This window comes from Procambarus clarkii, chromosome 48 (genome assembly GCF_040958095.1).
Source record: "Procambarus clarkii isolate CNS0578487 chromosome 48, FALCON_Pclarkii_2.0, whole genome shotgun sequence".
Lineage (NCBI taxonomy): Eukaryota > Metazoa > Arthropoda > Malacostraca > Decapoda > Cambaridae > Procambarus > Procambarus clarkii.
Genome location: NC_091197.1, coordinates 9,789,702 through 9,808,626, shown reverse-complemented (window position 1 = coordinate 9,808,626; position 18,925 = coordinate 9,789,702). Strand labels below are relative to the sequence as shown.

At 41.1% G+C, this 18,925-nt stretch overlaps 1 protein-coding gene across 2 annotated transcripts in view; it reads left to right on the top strand.

The window, feature by feature from the left end:
• LOC123764757 (synaptic vesicle glycoprotein 2B) overlaps positions 1–18,375 on the top strand; it is a 31,889-nt gene extending 13,514 nt beyond the window's left edge. For both annotated transcript variants that reach the window (XM_045752859.2, XM_045752858.2), the window contains 10 exons: positions 192–354; positions 3,253–3,374; positions 4,681–4,786; positions 5,913–6,045; positions 7,400–7,575; positions 8,626–8,704; positions 9,906–10,092; positions 10,874–11,033; positions 13,797–13,924; positions 16,307–18,375. In XM_045752859.2, the coding sequence (XP_045608815.2) occupies positions 192–354; positions 3,253–3,374; positions 4,681–4,786; positions 5,913–6,045; positions 7,400–7,575; positions 8,626–8,704; positions 9,906–10,092; positions 10,874–11,033; positions 13,797–13,924; positions 16,307–16,362 (1,310 nt within the window). In that variant the 3' untranslated portion in view covers positions 16,363–18,375. The remainder of the gene's footprint in view (positions 1–191; positions 355–3,252; positions 3,375–4,680; positions 4,787–5,912; positions 6,046–7,399; positions 7,576–8,625; positions 8,705–9,905; positions 10,093–10,873; positions 11,034–13,796; positions 13,925–16,306) is intronic.
• The last annotated feature ends 550 nt before the right edge of the window (positions 18,376–18,925 follow it).

Below are 18,925 nucleotides of genomic sequence, written 5' to 3'. Positions count from 1 at the left end.
CAGATTTGATCTGAGTAAGAACATAATTTAATAGACATTACACCAAGTTACATGATATTCTCTGGGTAATGACTTTACAGTATATTAAGCAGTTTTGTGTTTTTATGGCATGATCAGATAGATAATTCAGTGGGCAGGCCATGTAATTTATTACTGTACTGTATTTGAAATTTATTTTGGAATCATTGCAGGGATGATGGCTGGTGGGTACATCTGGGGCTGTCTTGGGGATATATATGGACGCCGAAATGTCCTAATTGTCTCACTATTGGTGAATGCCCTTGCTGGGATTTTATCGTCTTTTGCGCAATCTTTTCCCTTATTTCTCTTCTTCCGGTTTACATCAGGCCTAGGGTAAGTGATCATTTTGAAATTTATTGCTATTTCTTCCCACACACTAAGAATTTATGCAGAAAATAATAAAAAACTGAGATAAAAATTAACATTTATCAGGAAACTCAATATTACACTATTGTATTGTACTAAGAATCAGTCTTTTGTGTAAGCCACCTCAATGTTATGTGCTTTATATGTAATATAGTTTAGTAGCATAATTGGTAAATTATTTGCTCTCTTGTACAGTATTTCCTAAATTTGCTTCATATATACAGTACAGTATATAGATATATACATTATTATTACCCCATTTCCCACTGTTGCTTTGAAGCAGTGTCCCTTCCTTTCAGTGTCCCTTTGCTGTGGCTGCGGTCCCGCCTTCAGCTGTTTCTAGGGGGTTCCCGGGTCACTCAGCGGTTGCTCGAGTAGCTGTGTGGGAGTCTGAACTTCGCTGTGCTGGTTTACCAGCGGGGCTGGGTCTGGCTTCGGCATCCGTTCTGGTTCTTTCGGGGACATCCCTTTCCGCCTTTGCTTGGTTTGGCCTCTGGGAGACTCATCTGCTGGATTCTCGGGGTTTGGCTCTCCGTGTGGTTAACATCTGGGGAGTGTCCAATGTCCTGGCAGACAGCCTGTTTCAGTTCATTCCCCTGTCCACGGAATGGACAGTCGACACCGACTCCTTCAATTGGCTCTGCCGGATGTACGGGCTCCCGTAGGTGGACCTTTTCGCATCGGCATGGTCTCGGCATCTCCCGATTTATGTGGCACCCTTTTCTGATTGTGGAGGTGTCATGGTGGACGACTTTTGGCAGGACTGATCGAGGTGGGGTTATCTATACCTCTTCCCCAGGTCCATCTGTTGCTTCGGGTCCTGGCTGGTTTGGAGATTTACCTTGGGAGAGTCGTCCTGGTGGCTCCTTGGTGGCCGGCCCACCATTGGTTTCAGGCACTGTTTGCTCGGTGTTCAAACCCAGGGCGTTTTTTGCGGCTCCGCCTCTTTCAACAGATTGGACCAGTCCGGTACAATGCTGGTTTGGTCTACTCCTCCGCTCTTGGCATCTGGTCTTTTTGACGTGGGTATGTCACCACTTGTATGGTGATCAGGTGGCTTCATTGATGGTGTCTCACCTGCGAGCTTCGTCTCGGTGACAATATGAAGTTTCCTGGCGTTCTTTTCTCCATTTTCTCTCTCTTCGTAGGTTGTCTTTGATTTCTGATAGGGTTGTTTTATCCTTTCTCTCTTGGCTTTTCAGAACTGTCATTTGATGCTCAATACTGTTGCCTCTTATTGTGCGGTACTGGCAGAACCGCTTCAGCTTGTGTTCGGGGAGGATGTCACTTGGCCGCATTTTGAAAGTTTTTTCGTGCATTGTTTCACCTCCGGCCTGCTCATGCGCTGCCTGAGCTGTCCAGGTCCTTGGACCAGGGACTCTCTTTTCTGTCTTCTCCTTGGTTTATGGTGACCACCTCAGTTCAAAGTTGTTTTTCCAAGGCTCTGTTTCTGCTGGCAGTGGCCTCTGGGGGTCGGGTTGGTGAGTTTCATGCTCTCCTCCAGCACAAGGGTTTCTGCTCTTTTGGTTCTGATAGTCAGTTTATTCATTTGCAGCTGTCGTCTTTTTTTTTTTTATGGCGATGAACGAGATGTCCATGGGTCATTGATACTTGGTTGGTCAGGCCGGGGGGGGGGGGGGTGCATCATGTGTTCATGTCCTGTTACGGCTTTTCGCCGTTATCTGTGCACCTCGGTTTCTGACACCAGGGACGAGCTTTGTGTTGATCTGGTTTCCCTTGTTCCCTGTTCCAGGGCTTGGGTCTCCCAGGTCGACCACTGGGTTAAGTCTAGCTAGCCTGCGGTCTATCCTCGCGCTCGTGCCGTTCCGACATTTGCAGCTTTCGCTGCCGTGTTTGGTAACGTGTCTTGGGCTCATTTAGGGGGCAGGGATTTGGAGGTCGTACAGGTTTGTGGCCGCCCGTTATTTTGTTATCATGTCTGCTCCTGGGCGTTCTGGTGTTGCTTTGGGTCGCAGGTTGCAGCCTTTTGTCTCGACTTCGCGTTGCGGAGTTTGTGGCGGCCGCCTCCCAGGTCAGCCCTTTCTTTTCCTTCTCTTTGGGTATGAAGCTCCAGGGAGCCATAGGGGTTCCCCACAGAAAACCAGCGTTGAATGTAATGAAACGCCATTTTCTGGGTGAGCCCCGGAGGCTCCCTGGCAACCCTCCCTCCCACCAGTCGGCATTTTTTTTACGTTTGTTGAAGCTTAGCTTCCGAACTGGAGTGCTATGCAACCGGCGCGGTGAGGTCTGGCCCCCCCCCTTCCCCCTCTCTGGGAGGGAGGGCTGTGCGGACGAGCGGCGCAGCAGTAGCTTGTTTGCTTGTTTCCTTGGGATTGTAGGGAGTTCCTCTCTGTTCGGTTTTTGCTGTTAGTTTCTTACAATGTGGGGTTTGTTTTGTTATGCCTACCTTTCTGGGTGCCTAACCCTGGTCGATTTCAGATAAGGAAAACCCCAAATCGCGAGGGGGGGTTTCCAAGGCCATTGCTCCCTGCAACATCTCTGAAGGGGCCAGGTTCTGGCTCATGGTCCCTGGTAGGTTTGAACTCCATAGCTAATGTCCCGGTCTAATATAACATACATTAGCCCGATAAGCTCCAGGGAGTCTCCAGGGCTCACCCAGAAAATGGCGTTCCATTACATTCAACGCTGTTTTTTTTTTACTTCTTCATATCTATGACATTTAATTTTTATTGTACAGTGGGGAGATTTCTTGATAATACTGTTTTCTGTGTCATTCCATGTCAGATTCAAATCACATTTTAGTTGTGAATTGATTTATTATATTTTACAATGAAATAAAATTATATAAATACATTATACTTATATAAAATATCAATTGGTAAATATTTTATTCTTACTCTTTAGGGTTGGTGGAAGCATACCATTAGTATGGGCATACATCAGTGAATTTCAGCCTGCCAACAAGCGTGGTGGTGCACTCAGTGTTATAGCTGCCTTCTGGATGGTTGGAAATATTCTTGTTGCAGGTATGTACTGACTTTTGTAACCACTTTATTGCTATTTTTGGATTTACTTATTGCATTTATGGTAATACTTTACTGTTATATACATTTTACTTAATAACAAAGATTTTGTCACTTTCTTCATCCTACGATTGGAACTCTTATTGCGTTTGTGGCGATTGTAGCTCATGAAGTCCCTCTTTTGGCCAGTGTTACCAAGACAGACTTTGGTGTTACAGGTTGTGTTTTGCTTGCATCACGTAGCTCATCTTTACCCCTCGCCACTCTCCATTTCCATTCCATGTGTAGAACGTTTGTGAGATATTCCCATGACTATTTGATTGTGTGATGCCCCAGCTTTGTTTCAACTGTTATGTTTTGTTTTTCTCTAGCCTTGTTGGGGTACGATCATCCCTTTCATATTTTTCATATTCCCTGAGTTAGGGGTTCACACCACCTATGTACACTTCTTGGTATGATGTCAGACTGGTTGCGTGTCTGCACTGCCTGCTCTGGGCATATGCAGGTTCACCTGTAGGTCCTGATGTTGCACTCCAGCACTGTGGTCTTTGCTCCAGGACTGTGCTTTCCTGCCCTGGTGCTGAATTATCACTCTGGGCTCTGGACTGCATATCTGGCAGTTCTTGAGTGGCATGCTCGATTGTTTCCAGGTTGCAGATCATACTACTTCCTCGACTGCCGGCTATTTGGTGAATGGACTGTATGACTTCTGAATCTTGGGTTGCATGTTCAGTACTTCCTGGGTTACTTGCCACAAGGTTTCTTAGATGTATGGCAGAAAATCCTTTAACTGAGGGCCTGGTGTTACCTGGAGTAGTGGCCCATTGATTATCAGGATTTCAGGCATGGGAACCACCAGGCTTGGAGCCCAGTGATTCCTGGGTTGGGGGGGCCTGGTGGTTTCCAGACAGGGGGCCCCTGGTAGTTTCCAGGGAAGGGACCTGGTAGTTTCCAGGCAGGGGGGCCTGGTAGTTTCTAGCCTGGGGAGCCTGGTGGTTCCTGGGCTTGGATCCTGGTGGTTCCCAGGGTAGGAAATCTGAATAAAAGATTGAAAATATGTTCTGGCCATGTATATACATTGAGAATAATTATGTCACTGTGTTAAACAGCTATTTTGGTTTTAAAGCATAAGGTGTTTCAGTAAGGTTAAATGCAAGTTGGTGATGGTGTGATGTAAATTTTCACTTCTTCGTAATGGTTGCTTCATTACTTTTTCATGAATATTAATTTTTATATTGTATTTGTTATGTCATATAAAATATTTAAGTGCATCCATATTAATTTGTGTTTAATGCGTTTGATCTTGCAGTGTTTGCTGTAGCGATCATTCCCTATGACATTGGCTTCGTGAGCCCAAGCTTTTCTTACAACTCTTGGCGAATCTTCCTCACAGTGTGTGCTCTTCCTGCATTCATGTAAGAAATTAAATGTTATAATTGATGTTGAATTACTGGTGTGTAATAGTTATACTATAGAGTGTACCCTTCACCCCAAAGTTCATTAAGGAGTGTTTTTATTAGGGTCTTTTTAAATGTCTTGAGGTGCTGAATTAAATGATGTACAGGCCTTGCTAGTTCTGCTTTCATCATAAAAAGTCATTAATGTCTGGTAATAATAATGATAATAATGTAAATGCAGCAGGCTACTAGATTGTTTGAGGAAGCTAAGTAAATTATAATTAATTTACAATTTCCAAATGCTATACAATTCACACTTGCTGTCAAACAACTACAAAATGTCCTCAGAGAGAGAAACATTGGCTTGCCTCTAGTTGCTCTCAACCTGACCCACAATTGGTTTGCTCAGCTCACAGTTGCAAACAATTGTATGATAGAACATGTCATGTTGCACCTCAACTAGTTAAAGGGAATTGCAGCACATTGCTGGGTTCATGCATAGGTTTGCATTTAATCATACATACATACACTCACATACACACACACACACCGGTGTGTGTGTGTCCGCTCGGCGCCGGTGGCCGAGCGGACATCCACAAGTCTTGGATGTTTAAGGAACATTGTCTCATGCTCAAGACCATCATGGTATTTCTGTTTTGTCATCTTTATCTTAGTCATGTGCTATTGATATCTTCCTGGTCACTGGATTTTGTTAGATTTTCTGTGTCCCTTTCCATTATGGTTCTGACGCTGAAAGTATCGTTCCTTTTGGCAGTCATAATAACTTGCTCTCGTATGTTCTATGGGGGATCTTATCATATTCCTGTTAAACTTCTCTCCTGTATTTCTTACAAACACAGCTCCATGTTTGGTTTGCACCTGTTTTCCAAGATATTTAAATTTGTCAGCCTCTTTCACTATTTTTCCACATCATCCAGTTACAATTTTTCCAAATAGCTACAAAATGTGTAAACATTTTTATTGGTAGTGTCTTCATTATCATTAGAATACTAAGGGAAATGTAGTTTTTAAATTTTAATGTAGACCAAGATACTCAAATTGCATTTACATGTCCAATTTCTAAAGTTTTTATTATACGGTACATATTTGCTTGTGTAATGTAAAATGTTTTACTTTCTTTCAGCACTGCCATATTAATGCTTTGGCTCCCAGAATCTCCAATGTACCTGTTGCTTAGGGGACGTCATGATGAAACTATAGCCGTTCTCCAAGAAATATTTGCTCAGAATAAACGGATGCCACCCACAAAATATCCGGTAAGATATGGTGTAAACAAAAATCAAGCCTTGGATATAATGAAATACTCTTTTATTGTGGGGACCCAGTAGCTCCTTGAGCTTAGCTCTGGTTCCACCAAACATTAGCCTAATATACTAGGACTCTGAGAACCATTCGTCACCTGCTGGGAGCTAGAGCCAGAATCTGGCTCACTTTATGTGGCAAGTAGAACAGGAAATCAGAGATCAAAAACAAAATTAGGAAAATCCATCGGCAAGCATAGGGCAACAAAATAAATGCCTGCTTGAAAGAAAGGCATTCCAATGGAAGCAAGGCTAAATATTATTGTTGCAGGGTACGTACCCTAACTGTGGTGTGCCTGACTACCACTCGATGGCAGGCATCAAGAGATGCGAGACACTGGCAATGAGTAGAACCCTGACCCCTTCAGTGCTGGGGTTAGAGCCTAAAAAAAGAATCCTGGCTGGAAATTGAAGAATGCTTGATGAGGCTTCAGATAGCAATGATCTGATGCATCTTTAAACAGCTCAAACAATGCATAGGGAGGATGCCACAAAACCAAAGCCTTCTATGCCCCCCAAAAATAAAAAGACTGCCCAACAGATGCTCGACAGACTGACAGGAAAATCAAACACTCGGTGACACCAGACTGGTGAACATGTAACTTCCACAGGGCTAGATGGAGGCTCTCCTGACATCCCAGACCAGGCCTAACCAAGTCTGAACTTGAGAGGGCACATTTGAGACCTCCTCCAGTTGACAAGAAACCCGAGAATGTGGGTCCCCAACAGATACACTAAAGAACCATGCAGGTCATTCTGGTGAATGTCCTGTAGGCCAAGTTCAAGCTAAACTGCAGAACATGTAAGTTGTTCAAGAGATGCCCCACAATGAATACCAGTCAATCCCTGAACTCTGGATGGATGGGAATGCACCCATAGGCATCTTGAAAATCTAGGAAATGAGCCAAGAACCACCCGAATTCTCCTAGCGAACCTGAGAAAAAAATGCTTTTATCTAGAATGCTGGGCAAGGAATGTACTTTTTGAGATTTTGTCCTTACCACTGTATGTTACTTAGTAAATCAGGCAATAACTTGGATACTCTGTCAACTTTAACCAACATTTTCTCAACTTTCTGAAAGCATAAATTTGTAAAGTCTGACTAATAGATTATATATATGTTACTAAAATCACCAGACAGTCTTGATGTGTCGTGCACAGCCATTTCTCGTTTAATTTGTTTAAATTCTACAGATTATTTATAATTTTGTTGATTTCTGATGTTCATATTTGCAAACCATATTGTAATTAATACTGTAGTAGCTTTAGTAATTTTAAGGCAACTTTATTAGTTGTATTTTCTTTGCAGATTGTATTAATTAACCCATCTGGACTGAGAGTGCAAGCTACCATCAACCAGGGCTTCTGGAAGTCCTTTAAAAAAGCTTTCTCTCTTACTTTTCATCAAACCAATGCTCTGTTTGGCCGCTCTCTTCTGCGGATCACGGTTATCATGCTACTAATTAATTTTGCTATACAATTTGGGTACGTAGAAATGTTATATATATTTTTTACAGATTTTGCAGTTGTTACAACTCATTTCAAATACCACCCAACCATAATTATGTACCTTGGTGCATCAACGTACTTTAGTAGTTAGTTTAGTTCATTTATTATGCACCCCATACCCATCTTGTGGGCGGTAGTGAAAAGGGGTTACAGAGGCACATAATGGGCTCAGGGACTGAACTCCACAATTCATTTAGCTAAGCAAGTTACAATCTTGATGAGCTAGTTACAAAATTCAATATAAGTCGTCACATCAACAATGGGTTCGAGATCGACCACAAGTACAGTTTCTAAATTAAGCAACTGACATATGTGAAGAGCTAGAGTCACAATTTATATGTTTGTCCTGCACACTGCCCCCCCATCCAGTGGGCAGCGGTGGATAGGTTACAATCACTTAATTACTACCTACAGTTTGCAAACTGGGGATAATTGGCTAAAATTTCTGGTAGCAGATCATTTTGAATGAAATATTTACACATCGCTGGAACATTGGTTATAGAATTGTCTCTAAATTCACATATCTTTTCGCACTTCATCACATAGTGACGGAGGGTGTGCGAATAATTTTGTTGACACAGTTTACATTTGGTCTTCTTATCCTTATCGCACTTATATTATTTTTTATATTATTAAAATAAGAAATATATTCCTTCTTATTATCGTTATTATTATATTATTGTTCTTATATTATTAATTAAATTATGAATTATCATCTAGTTCACTCAAATACATTTGCCTCATCTCAAATGATCATTCACTCATTCAACATGATCAAACCATCTTGGTACTGTACACACTTGCTAACCTTACAATTCACTGTAGCCAGCAGAGGTGATTGGTGTAGTTGATTATGGATATAAAATATTGTGTATACTGTAACTTCATCCAAAATGTCTTGTCTGTATACCATACGACAGTGATAAATATTTCATAATGAATTTTATCCATTTAATTTTAGCATATTTTACACAGTTGTCATATCACAGCTTTAAAGTTTAATGTTATATTGAATCACTGTTATAGGTACTATGGGCTCTGGTTATGGTTTCCTGAGCTTTTCAATCGCCTTGAGCAGTTCTACAATGATCATCCGGATGACAGGGTATGTATAATTCTGAATACTTTTATGACAATGTTGTGGCAAGCATTAGCAATGTATGTAGTGTATTGGGGGAGGCATTTTTCCGAGTCAGGTGGTGTAGTTTGTGGCGCTGTATTTCAGCACAACATGCTGAATTATATTGGATTTTATTATGGTGAAATCCAATAATATGTATTGGATTTCATTACCAGCACTCACCAGAACTGCTTAGTGGTTCATTGTGGTGCATAAAAATGTAGATACAGTAGTTATATATAACATGTGTGTATATTGTGTTATAATAGCAAAAACTGTATGTTTTATTGTTCAATGAATATAATATTGTGTGCATGTTAGTGACACAAATGTATATGTGTGTACCAATGTTCTACAAGTTCTGTGATAAAAAATAACTTTATTGATAGCCCAATGAATCATTGCATTTGAAAAAAACAATGGTAAAAACATTAGAAATATAAAGAGAAAATAATATATTTAGTATGTGCTGTTACAGTTTTGCACAAAAAATGTGGGGTTAGGATAAATTCTGATAACTGGTTACAAGATTATTACTTCCACATACCCTCCAGAACTGCTTAGTGATTCTTAATGGTGCCTGAAAATGTAGATACAGTAGTTATATATAATGTGTATATGTAGTGTACTAATAGCAAAAACAGAATGTTTAATTGTTCTAAGCACCTCACCCAAACGAGTGGGAGAGGGTGGAGTGAACGAATGCATCCTTATTTTGAAAGATTTGATTGTTTACTTTGTTGGGGGAGTTCATCAAGCGGATTGTGAGTCTTCGGTCTCCTTTGAACCCAGCAGTAGTCTGTATTGGTTCACTGACTTTCTAGGTGCCTTTCCTGGTGAGGTGTCAGTGTCACCTGCCCTCTTCACCTCTGTGAAGGGGCCAGTCTCTGCCTCTGCAATATTCAATGTTGCATTGGATATGCTGTACCTTCATCAGCCCTTCGTGTATACTATAAACGGCTAAAGCTTCCCAATTACAGTATACCTGGAGCATACCTGGAGAGGGTTCTGGGAGTTCTACTCCCGGAGTACAGCCTGAGGCCAGGCTCGACTTGTGATAACTTGGTCCAACAGGCTGTTGTTTGGAGCAGCCCGCAGGCCCACATATTCACTACATATCTTGATTTCTTTTATTTTATGTTTTCTTTTAATACATTGCTGTATATGTTGTTGTATTTATTTGCAGGTGAGTGTGTGCAAACTCACAAACTTTCAGGGAAACAATACCATCGAGCAATCCCCATGTGAGTCAAATGAGCCAGCTGTGGATCCAAAAGCTCTACTCAATACACTCATCACTGCTGTAGCTCCTCTGCCGACTAATTTGTGGACCATTTTCTATATGGATAGCCTTGGGAGGAAATTTTTTCTTGGTATGTGAGAGGCTGTGAGCATTTATTCATGAATTATTTGTATTATATAATATACTATATAATGTCATTAATATTATTTTAGTACAGTTCTGTATATGGCTTTGACTATTATAATAAGCAAGATATTTGCAGATAATTTTAGGGTTTTAGAAGTAGAATAAAATAATGATGGTGGCAGCAATGACAACTACAACTACTACCTATTCTTAAAGCTCTTTTTATGTTAAGATTTTGTTTGATATTGTTAATCTGATCAAGCCAATAACTTGGCTTGATATGATATCTCAAAATAAAACTTGTGGGGCATCACTACGTCAAATTTGTCAAAGCTCATTGTATAGTATCAGCAATGTAGACCTGTTAAGATTTAAAGGTTGATTGTGTATTAAAAATGATTTAGATCTTGGGATAATTACAATGTAGGTTTAGACCATTCAGGTTATGATCTGGCAGATTTGGAAGTAATCCATTTTGAAAACTTAATAGAATAAGGGAATCAATAACTGTGAAGAGTGCAGTATTATTAAATAAAGACATGAGTGGTAGAAAAATTCAGGACGAAGTACTGGATCTAGAACATAGGAATCATTTCATAATATTCTATTAGTATAACAGTGATTGTAGAGTTTGCCAAGTAGGAAAATTAAGGATGATCAACTAGGTTATGATGGTGTTTTTAACCCTGAGTTCATATATCTCAGCCTTCATTGTGGTGCTCTCTGTAGGGCAGTTTTTAGTACATGTTTTGTATAGGTGACTACTAACAACCTTTTCCTCTCAGTTTTCAGTATGGTGCTCTCTGGTTGTGCAGCATTTGGTGTATATTTTGTGAAGACAGCAACTGACAACCTTATACTTGGCTGTGTTTTTGGAGCTGTCTCAACTATGGGTTTCAATGCTCTTGACTGTCTTGGTGCAGAACTGTTTCCCACACATCTACGGTATGGTTTAGGGAGTTTTATATTATTTTATTTTTGTTAAAGAACTGCTATTGTTTTGGACAGTGAGTGTGTGTGCAATTGGAAATACTCCTTTCCATTTTTTCACTAAGAAACAAATGAACATTTCTGGGGAAGCCCCTTGGTGACTCCTTGAAGCTATGTCACTGTTATAGGTTACCAATACTTAGTCACATCAGTCATGGGCATCCTGTTGTTCTTCTGTGGACCAGAGCCAAAATCTGGCCTCCTAGAAAAAGAGGCACAAGGAGCTGGAGATTGTTACAACCATCCTCAAGAAAGTACCCAGACAGCTGATCAGAAATTACAGACAACTGCTTGGTTCATGGAAAAAAAAAGCACTGAAAATGCTAACAGACACAGGAGAAGAGTCACTCAACACAATATGGTTCATAGGAAACTGGGTAAGAAACACCCCAAGCGCATATGTCCCAGCCAAGCTGGCATTCCAAGCGGTCAGTTGGAGATGGGTTACAAAACCAACACACCTTGTAGGGGGAAAAGAAAGGAGTTAGGGAGCCACTGGGGTTCACCCAGAGAGGGGTGTTTATTACATTCAGTGCTGGTTTTCTGAGGCAATCCCTTGGTGGCTTCTCTGAAGCTAACTAACAACAGGGAAGAAGAAACAAATGGAAGTTACCAGAAAAGATGATAGGTGACAGTTACAAAGTTGAAGAAGAAACACCAGGCCAGGTTACCTGGTCCAGGGCAACACAAGACCAAATAGGACTTGCCAATAGTAAGTCTGGAGGCTAGACTTACCTAGCCTCCAAGACCCTATTAGGTCTTGAAAACCCTGAGGCGGAATATCAGATCATGACATATTGGCGAAAACTGGCTAAAGCCAAGACCTTATGAACATCATGGACCCTACAGTAGACCATAGATTGGCTGGCTTTAGTGTGTTTACTAGGTTAACCTGGGTCGTTGTGGCTTGGCTGCATCTCTCTGGGGAGGTTTCGTGTTGAACTACCTAGATGATTTGCTGGTGTTGGCCTCGCAGTCAATCTTCCCCAGTTAACTGGGTTCAGGTTCCTGGTGAACTGGAGGTTCAAGAGGAATTGAAGGTTCTGGAGGTTCGCCCAATTGGTTCCATCTCAGGTTCAGACTTGAATAAGCATAGTTTGGGACTCTTGGCCAGTTTCTAGGTCCCTGCCTTCGATGGCCTTGCTTAACAGCTTCGTCAGGTGAGTCGTCAGTTGGTCGAGCTGTGCGCAGGAGCCAAAATTTTGCATGCATGGTTTTCCCACTGGGCAGAGTTTGACTTCAAGCATTGTACCGGTTTTCCTGGTTCTGACTGTTATGCTACTACCAGTACCAGCGGGTTTGGGTCCCATCTACCTTTTGCCAGCTCTTGCTTCTGTAGCTTCCCTTTCAGGCTTTTTGGGGGGCAGTCATGTGATGCCACTCTTCCCAATAACTCAGTGCCTTGGCTCTGGGTTGGTGCTTTGTGGCCAGTGCTCACCACCACCCAGGGTCAGGGGTGGGGCTCATTCCTTTGGGTGCACAGTACAAGGCATGGTGGAGGCCAAAACTGTCAGTAGTTTCAAAGTGGTATATGACAAAGAGTGCTGGGAAGATGGGACACCACGAGCATAGCTCTCATCCTGTAACTAGACTTTGGCAAATACACTTAGGTAATTATAGGTAACAAATTAGACTTAAGTTGCCACATACAAAATACACTCCTATCTCCAAAACATGAATCATATCATTCTGGATCCAATCCAGATTTCCAAATAATTTTCCATTTTTTCTTGTAGCAAATGATATAATAAATGTTTCAGCATATACAAAAATATATAACAAATGTATATATTAATACATTATTTAACCCCACCTAACCCACAAATCTGAAAACAAAGGAGGTGACAACATTTTTGTCCATCCTGGATCATTGTAAAATTTTCAGACTTGTGGGTTGGGTGTCTAAATTTTTAGGCACGTTACTGTGACTTATATCTTGTACATAAATAAAGAAGTTATATGCATATAAATAATAATTATGCCATTAATTTGTTTACTGTATTGCCTTATTTTCTGAGGGGAGCTCCGTTGGCTCCCTGGAGTAAGGAAGCCTCTAGGGCTCACCCAGAAAAAGGAGTTTCATTACATTCAATGCTAGATTTTTAATGGCAGGCTGGCATTGATAACCCCGGTGCAGCAAAATGCAGTTATAATATTGGCATGATGTCTGTTATGGTTCTGTTAAATCTTTGGCCATCAGATTCTCAGTTCTCATGGTTAAGTGTTTAGATGGTTTTAATGCATTTTATGTAACCTCTTTTTCCACCACTGCTCTCTATTTTACCCACAAACTACTGTATATCTTCTGCCTCCTTTACTTATATTATGTCAGGAACAGCACTAGCACCAATGTCATACTCCTCTGCCACCCACTGTCCTCCTCAGTTACAATCACATTTTTCTACTAACTTGGCTGCAACAAGCCAATAATGGTGACCTGTTTACTGGGCATTGAGCTCAGTAAATTCCATAGTGTCCATATCAGACTTTATGGCCAATGTCTTTTTGATTATGAAGTCAGACACTGATCTCAAATCTGGCCACTAAACCTAGCAAGATACTGAAAGAGAGGTTCTTTTTTACAGAAAAGTTTCTGTCGAAGGTTAAATCTAACCAAGAACTTTTGTTTCGGTGATCTCAATCCTGAGGTGGGTGGGACTGTGGGATGGTAACTATAATCCATATGATTGTTTTTAATTGTCCATTTGTTTTTTACAGGTCAACAGCCTTGGCTGTAACCTTGTTGGCTGCTCGAATAGGGGCTATATTGGGCAATGTGGTGTTTGGCTATCTTGTGGATGTGTATTGTGCTATTCCACTTTTTATGGTTGCTTTCCTCTTAATTGGTAAGTACATGTAATTATTTTCTTTACTGTGTAAATACTGTACATACATTTTCATAAAGAACTGTTAAAAATCCAGCATTGAATGTAATGAAATGCCTCCTCCTGCTGGATCCTTGAGCTACCCACCTGTAATCCTCCAAATCTTTGGGACCACACAAGACCTTCATGAACAGGAAAGGCCTACTGGAGACCAGACCCAGAATTTGGCCTCCTCATTAGAGACATAGGAAGTCTGGGGGGATACAAAATCACCACAGTACTGAGGGAAAGACCATCTGAACTGTAGTTCACAAAACAAACGGCTGCTTGGACAACACCTGCAACCCACATGCAAACTGTAAATATTTGTTTTCTTGATCCGGCTGCTAGTTAGCGCCACTCACTACCAGATTGTAGCCTCTGCAACTTCAGCAGAAAAGATTGAATTCACATGCTCTGGTTGTAGGTGGAGTGGAGCCACAACATGGTGTGCTAAGACAAATACACCATGGATCAAACCAAACGGCTAAAACTTGTAAACTGTAAAGTATACTTGCTGAAGCTGAACTGCCCAATGGTCCAGAACAGCCAGGAGGTGGGTCCAAGAAATGGACCTCAGCTGAGAGCTGATGTGTCCAGGAATAAGGAGATCACGGGAGAAAGATACCATGGCTTTAAACTCCATGAAGCCCAAGGAGGTTAGTGGTAACAGAGAAAGCATCACAGAACTATCAATAATGGGACCTGATGGCTCTTGTAGAGGTATAGCCAACTTCCCCAGGAGAAACTGGGATAGTGCACTTAGCCAACCATATCCAGTGGGAATATCATGCAGGCAAAAGCAAGTTGTTGCACAACCACTTTAGAAACTGACAAGGAATCCTGAGTGTTCTGAACTACAGAATGGAGGTGAGGTAACAAAGGTGACAGAACTGATGGCCCTACCAGCAGACAGCATTTGCCCCGGCCCCTCCCCTTCCCCTAAATAAGTAGGAGGGTTGGAGTGAATGAGTGCATGCTTGTTTTTAGATATTTGATCAGTTGTTTGCATTGTTGGGGGAGTTCATTTGGCATTTTGAGGCTTTGGTCTCTGAACCCCAGAGTGGTCTGTATTTTTTTGCTGACTTTCTGGATGCTTTCCTGGTGAGGTGGTGAAGTGTCACCGGCTCTCTGTGCATCTGTGAGAGGGGGAAAGGCCAGGTTCTGGTTCTGGTCCCAGGTAGATCAAACAGAAATTCACAACTGATGTGATTTAGTAGTTGGAGCCATCTCAGTGTGATAGCTTCAGGGAGCCACAAAGGGCTTTCCACAGAAAAGACCCCCCCACAGCCTTCAGGAAAATGGGAAACAACCAGGGCACAGCCTCCACCAGAACTGCTGCAGGAAAACAGTGCAGCCACCTTCAATATCTCCAAAATATCTACTCATAATTGAACCCCCCCCCCCTTCCCGACATCAACCACTAGATCTGCAGAGGAGCCAAGGCACATGCACTACCAACTGTCAGGCTCCTTGTTAGGAGTGGATCTCAAGGGGTGGATTCCCAAAATCTCTCCTGGAAGAGTACCCTGACCAAATTCAGGGGCATTGCTTGTGTCATCTAGAGAAGGCAACTCTGGCTATATACTGTACAACCGAGGTGAACAAGAAATTGGGGGTATATGCTACAGGTTGCCACAAAACAGTACTCATGTGAAGCCTGAAATAGAACAAATATAACAAGTACATGTCCTTGCACAGGATAAGGTCCAAAAGGGAAGCCAGAACTTAGCTGAGAACTAATGACTGCAGAGCTGTGAGGTATCCGGAGGAACTGCACCAAATGTATGAATGACCGGTAGCTAGCTGTGACACTCTAGTTGCTGGAGCTGTCATCTGGCTGTGAATGAGGTGTGCTAACTAGTAGCTGTACCGAGACTACAAGTGTGTACATTGTTCACATTAAGGTTACAAATGTTGTCTAACCAGTTTCTTGTTTTATCTTTGTGGTGGATTTCTCTTTGTTACTGTGGTGATCATGTATCCCCAGACTTCCCTATGCCTTTATTTAAGGGGAGGGGGGGGGGAGCCAGATTCTTGTCCCAGTTTTTGGTAGGTATAGGTGTTTTGTTGGAACTTGGTGTGGTACATTACGTTTGGAGGATACCAGGTGGAGAGGTCGGGAAGCCACCGAGGAATCCAATAAAAGGTTGAGTTTCCTTACATTTAAAGCTAGATTTTCAACCTTTGGTGAGAATAATATGAACAATGAGGTGCTGCAGTGAAAGTGCTGAAGAACCAGAAATTCTATAAATAAATACGGTAACAGTTATTTATAGATTGAGTTCATTTTGGATTGAATTTCACAGTTCATAGATATAATAACAGTATAGAGAGTATTAATATGGTTTTATTATTTTGCAGGTGGGGGACTTCTTGGACTTTTGCTTCCTAACATGACAAGGAAGTCTTTAACTTGAAACAGGATCATTCCCAATCTATAAAGACGAAGACTGGCTTTACTGCCATATATGTAAGCTTGTGATATCAGATGCAGCTTGGTTACATATTGGTTTTAGTTTATTGGAAAGCATAGCAATTTTCAAATTATTATTAGTGTCAGACCTGACATAGTAAAAAAAAAAAAAAAAAGAGAAAAAGCAGAAAATGTTAACAATGCTGCAGAGCAACATCGTGATGAAAGTAGATGTGAAAGGTAGATTGTTTTGTCTGTAAGTGCTTTACCAAGTCTAACGGAGAGTCTAAATTCTATAAACACAGGACTGGTGTTATAAGAGGGTCAACACGGAGGAGTGAGGTCAGTCAGGTGGGTTGAAGTCAGTAGTGTTATCAACACAATGGACACACACCAGTGTTGCTGTTGGTTCCTGTGTGTGACACAAGTGTTGCTGATGTTATCAACATGTCTTCTTAAATTATTGATCACCCTCTTGTGATTGAACTATATTTAGGTCTTTTAAATACAGGTACTCATAATCTGACATATGATCCTTCATCTTTCAAGACAATAAATGCGGTTCGAAGGGCTATAATACTGGCAAGATTTTGGCTTCTTTTACTCCCTCATTTTGTTTGGAAATGAGGTTCATGTTCTCACACTACCTGACTAAGGCTGTGAAATATCACCTGCACTGGATCAAGCAAGTTATATACAGTTTTAAGATGCTATTAAAGTGGCCTAATCGATTACTATGGACACTGTCAAACGTGTATGTCATCTTTTACCCGAGACAACATGGAGATGATATCTTTAAAATGGGTTTTGATTATGTAACAGTGCCTGCTTTCGGGGGAATTTCCACTCTCTGAGTTGAGATTTTTTTTCACCAGTAATGTAATGAACATCACATGTTCATTATTATAAAGGCATGGCAGGAGTAACAAAATATCTTTGTTAAACATTGCAAGGAAAAATATTCATATCTTTTAAGGTACCAGGAACAGTTGGTCCTTAAGTGAGAACTTGAAAAACATCTTCAAATGAAGGTGTTTGAAACACCTTGAATCAGACAACCAACCTTCAACTAGGCAGTGATTCTTAAGTATGCTTGAAGCTGCATCTAAAGGTGAACAGACAACCAACCAACCAACCAGGAGACCTGGTCAAAGATAGGGCTGCGAGGACATTGATCATCGGAAAACCTCAAGGTATGGTATGGACCTAGCATAGTATGAAACCCTGCATAGTATGAGACTCGCTTTAGTATGAGACTCGCTTTAGTATGAGACTCGCTCTAGTATGAGACCCGCTCTAGTATGAAGAGACCAACTCTAGTATGAGACCATCTCTAGTATACATGCCCTCTCTAGTATGAGACTGTATGAGACCTGCTTTTGTATGAGACCAGCTCTAGCATGAGACTAGCCCTAGTATGAGACCGACTCTAGTATGAAACCTACTCTCGTATGAGATCTACTCTAGTATGAGACCCACTATAGTATGAGACCCACTATAGTATGAAACCCACTCTAGTATGAGATCTACTCTAGTATGAAACCCGCTCTAGTACGAGACCTACGCTCTAGTTTGAAACCCACTTTATTATGAAACCTGCTGTAGTATGAGACCCAATTTAGTATGAAACCTGCTGTAGTATGAGACCCACTCTAGTATGAGGTCTACTCTAATATGAGACCCACTATAGTATGTGACTCGCTATAGTATGAGATCCATTATAGTATGAGACCTGCTATAGTATGAGACCTGCTATAGTAATAAACCCACTACAGTATGAGACCCACTATAGTATAAGACCTGCTATAGTATGAGACCCATTATAGTATGAGACCCACTCTAGTATGAGACCCGCTAAAGTATGAGACCTACTCTAGTATGAGATCTGCTCTGGTATCTAGTATAACATGAGAATGTTATTTGCATCATAGTTTATTTAGGAAACAATACTAAACTATATTGTGATTGTATATTTTGTAAATGAAATCTTCAACCATAATTACAATTCGTTTCTTGATTTTTATTTATATCATCCTAATATCGTCTCTGATTATATCACCCAGTTTTTACAGCCAATCACTGAAAAGCCTAATAAGGCTGTTTGAAAGCAATAGATCCTGGGTTCTCATCTTTTAATACATAAAAGTTGAAAATCTATAAGAATATATTTAAAATTGCCCTCAGACATTTGATGCAATCCAGATGCTTTGGTTAAACATTTAATATTTAACTTTTGTGTGCATTAAGGCACTTTGCAGAATCTTTGCCTTTTATTTTTATCAGTTTTCAGTAACAGCCCGTTATATGGAATTCAGTTATATGGCCTTGGGGTCCGAATCCATAATTCACTGAAAGTTGCTCAACAAGTGGGAGCAGCAGTACAAAAAATCTAACCAAACTCTAGGAATAACCAAGTGTACTTTTGACTTTAAGGAAAAGAAGGTACAGTAGTCATTCAATTGTATAAATCTCTAGTGTGCCTCCACCTGGATTATTGTATCCAGGCATGGAGACCTCATCTTCAGAAGATATAGCTTCATTGGAAAAAGTTCAATACTGGGCAAGAA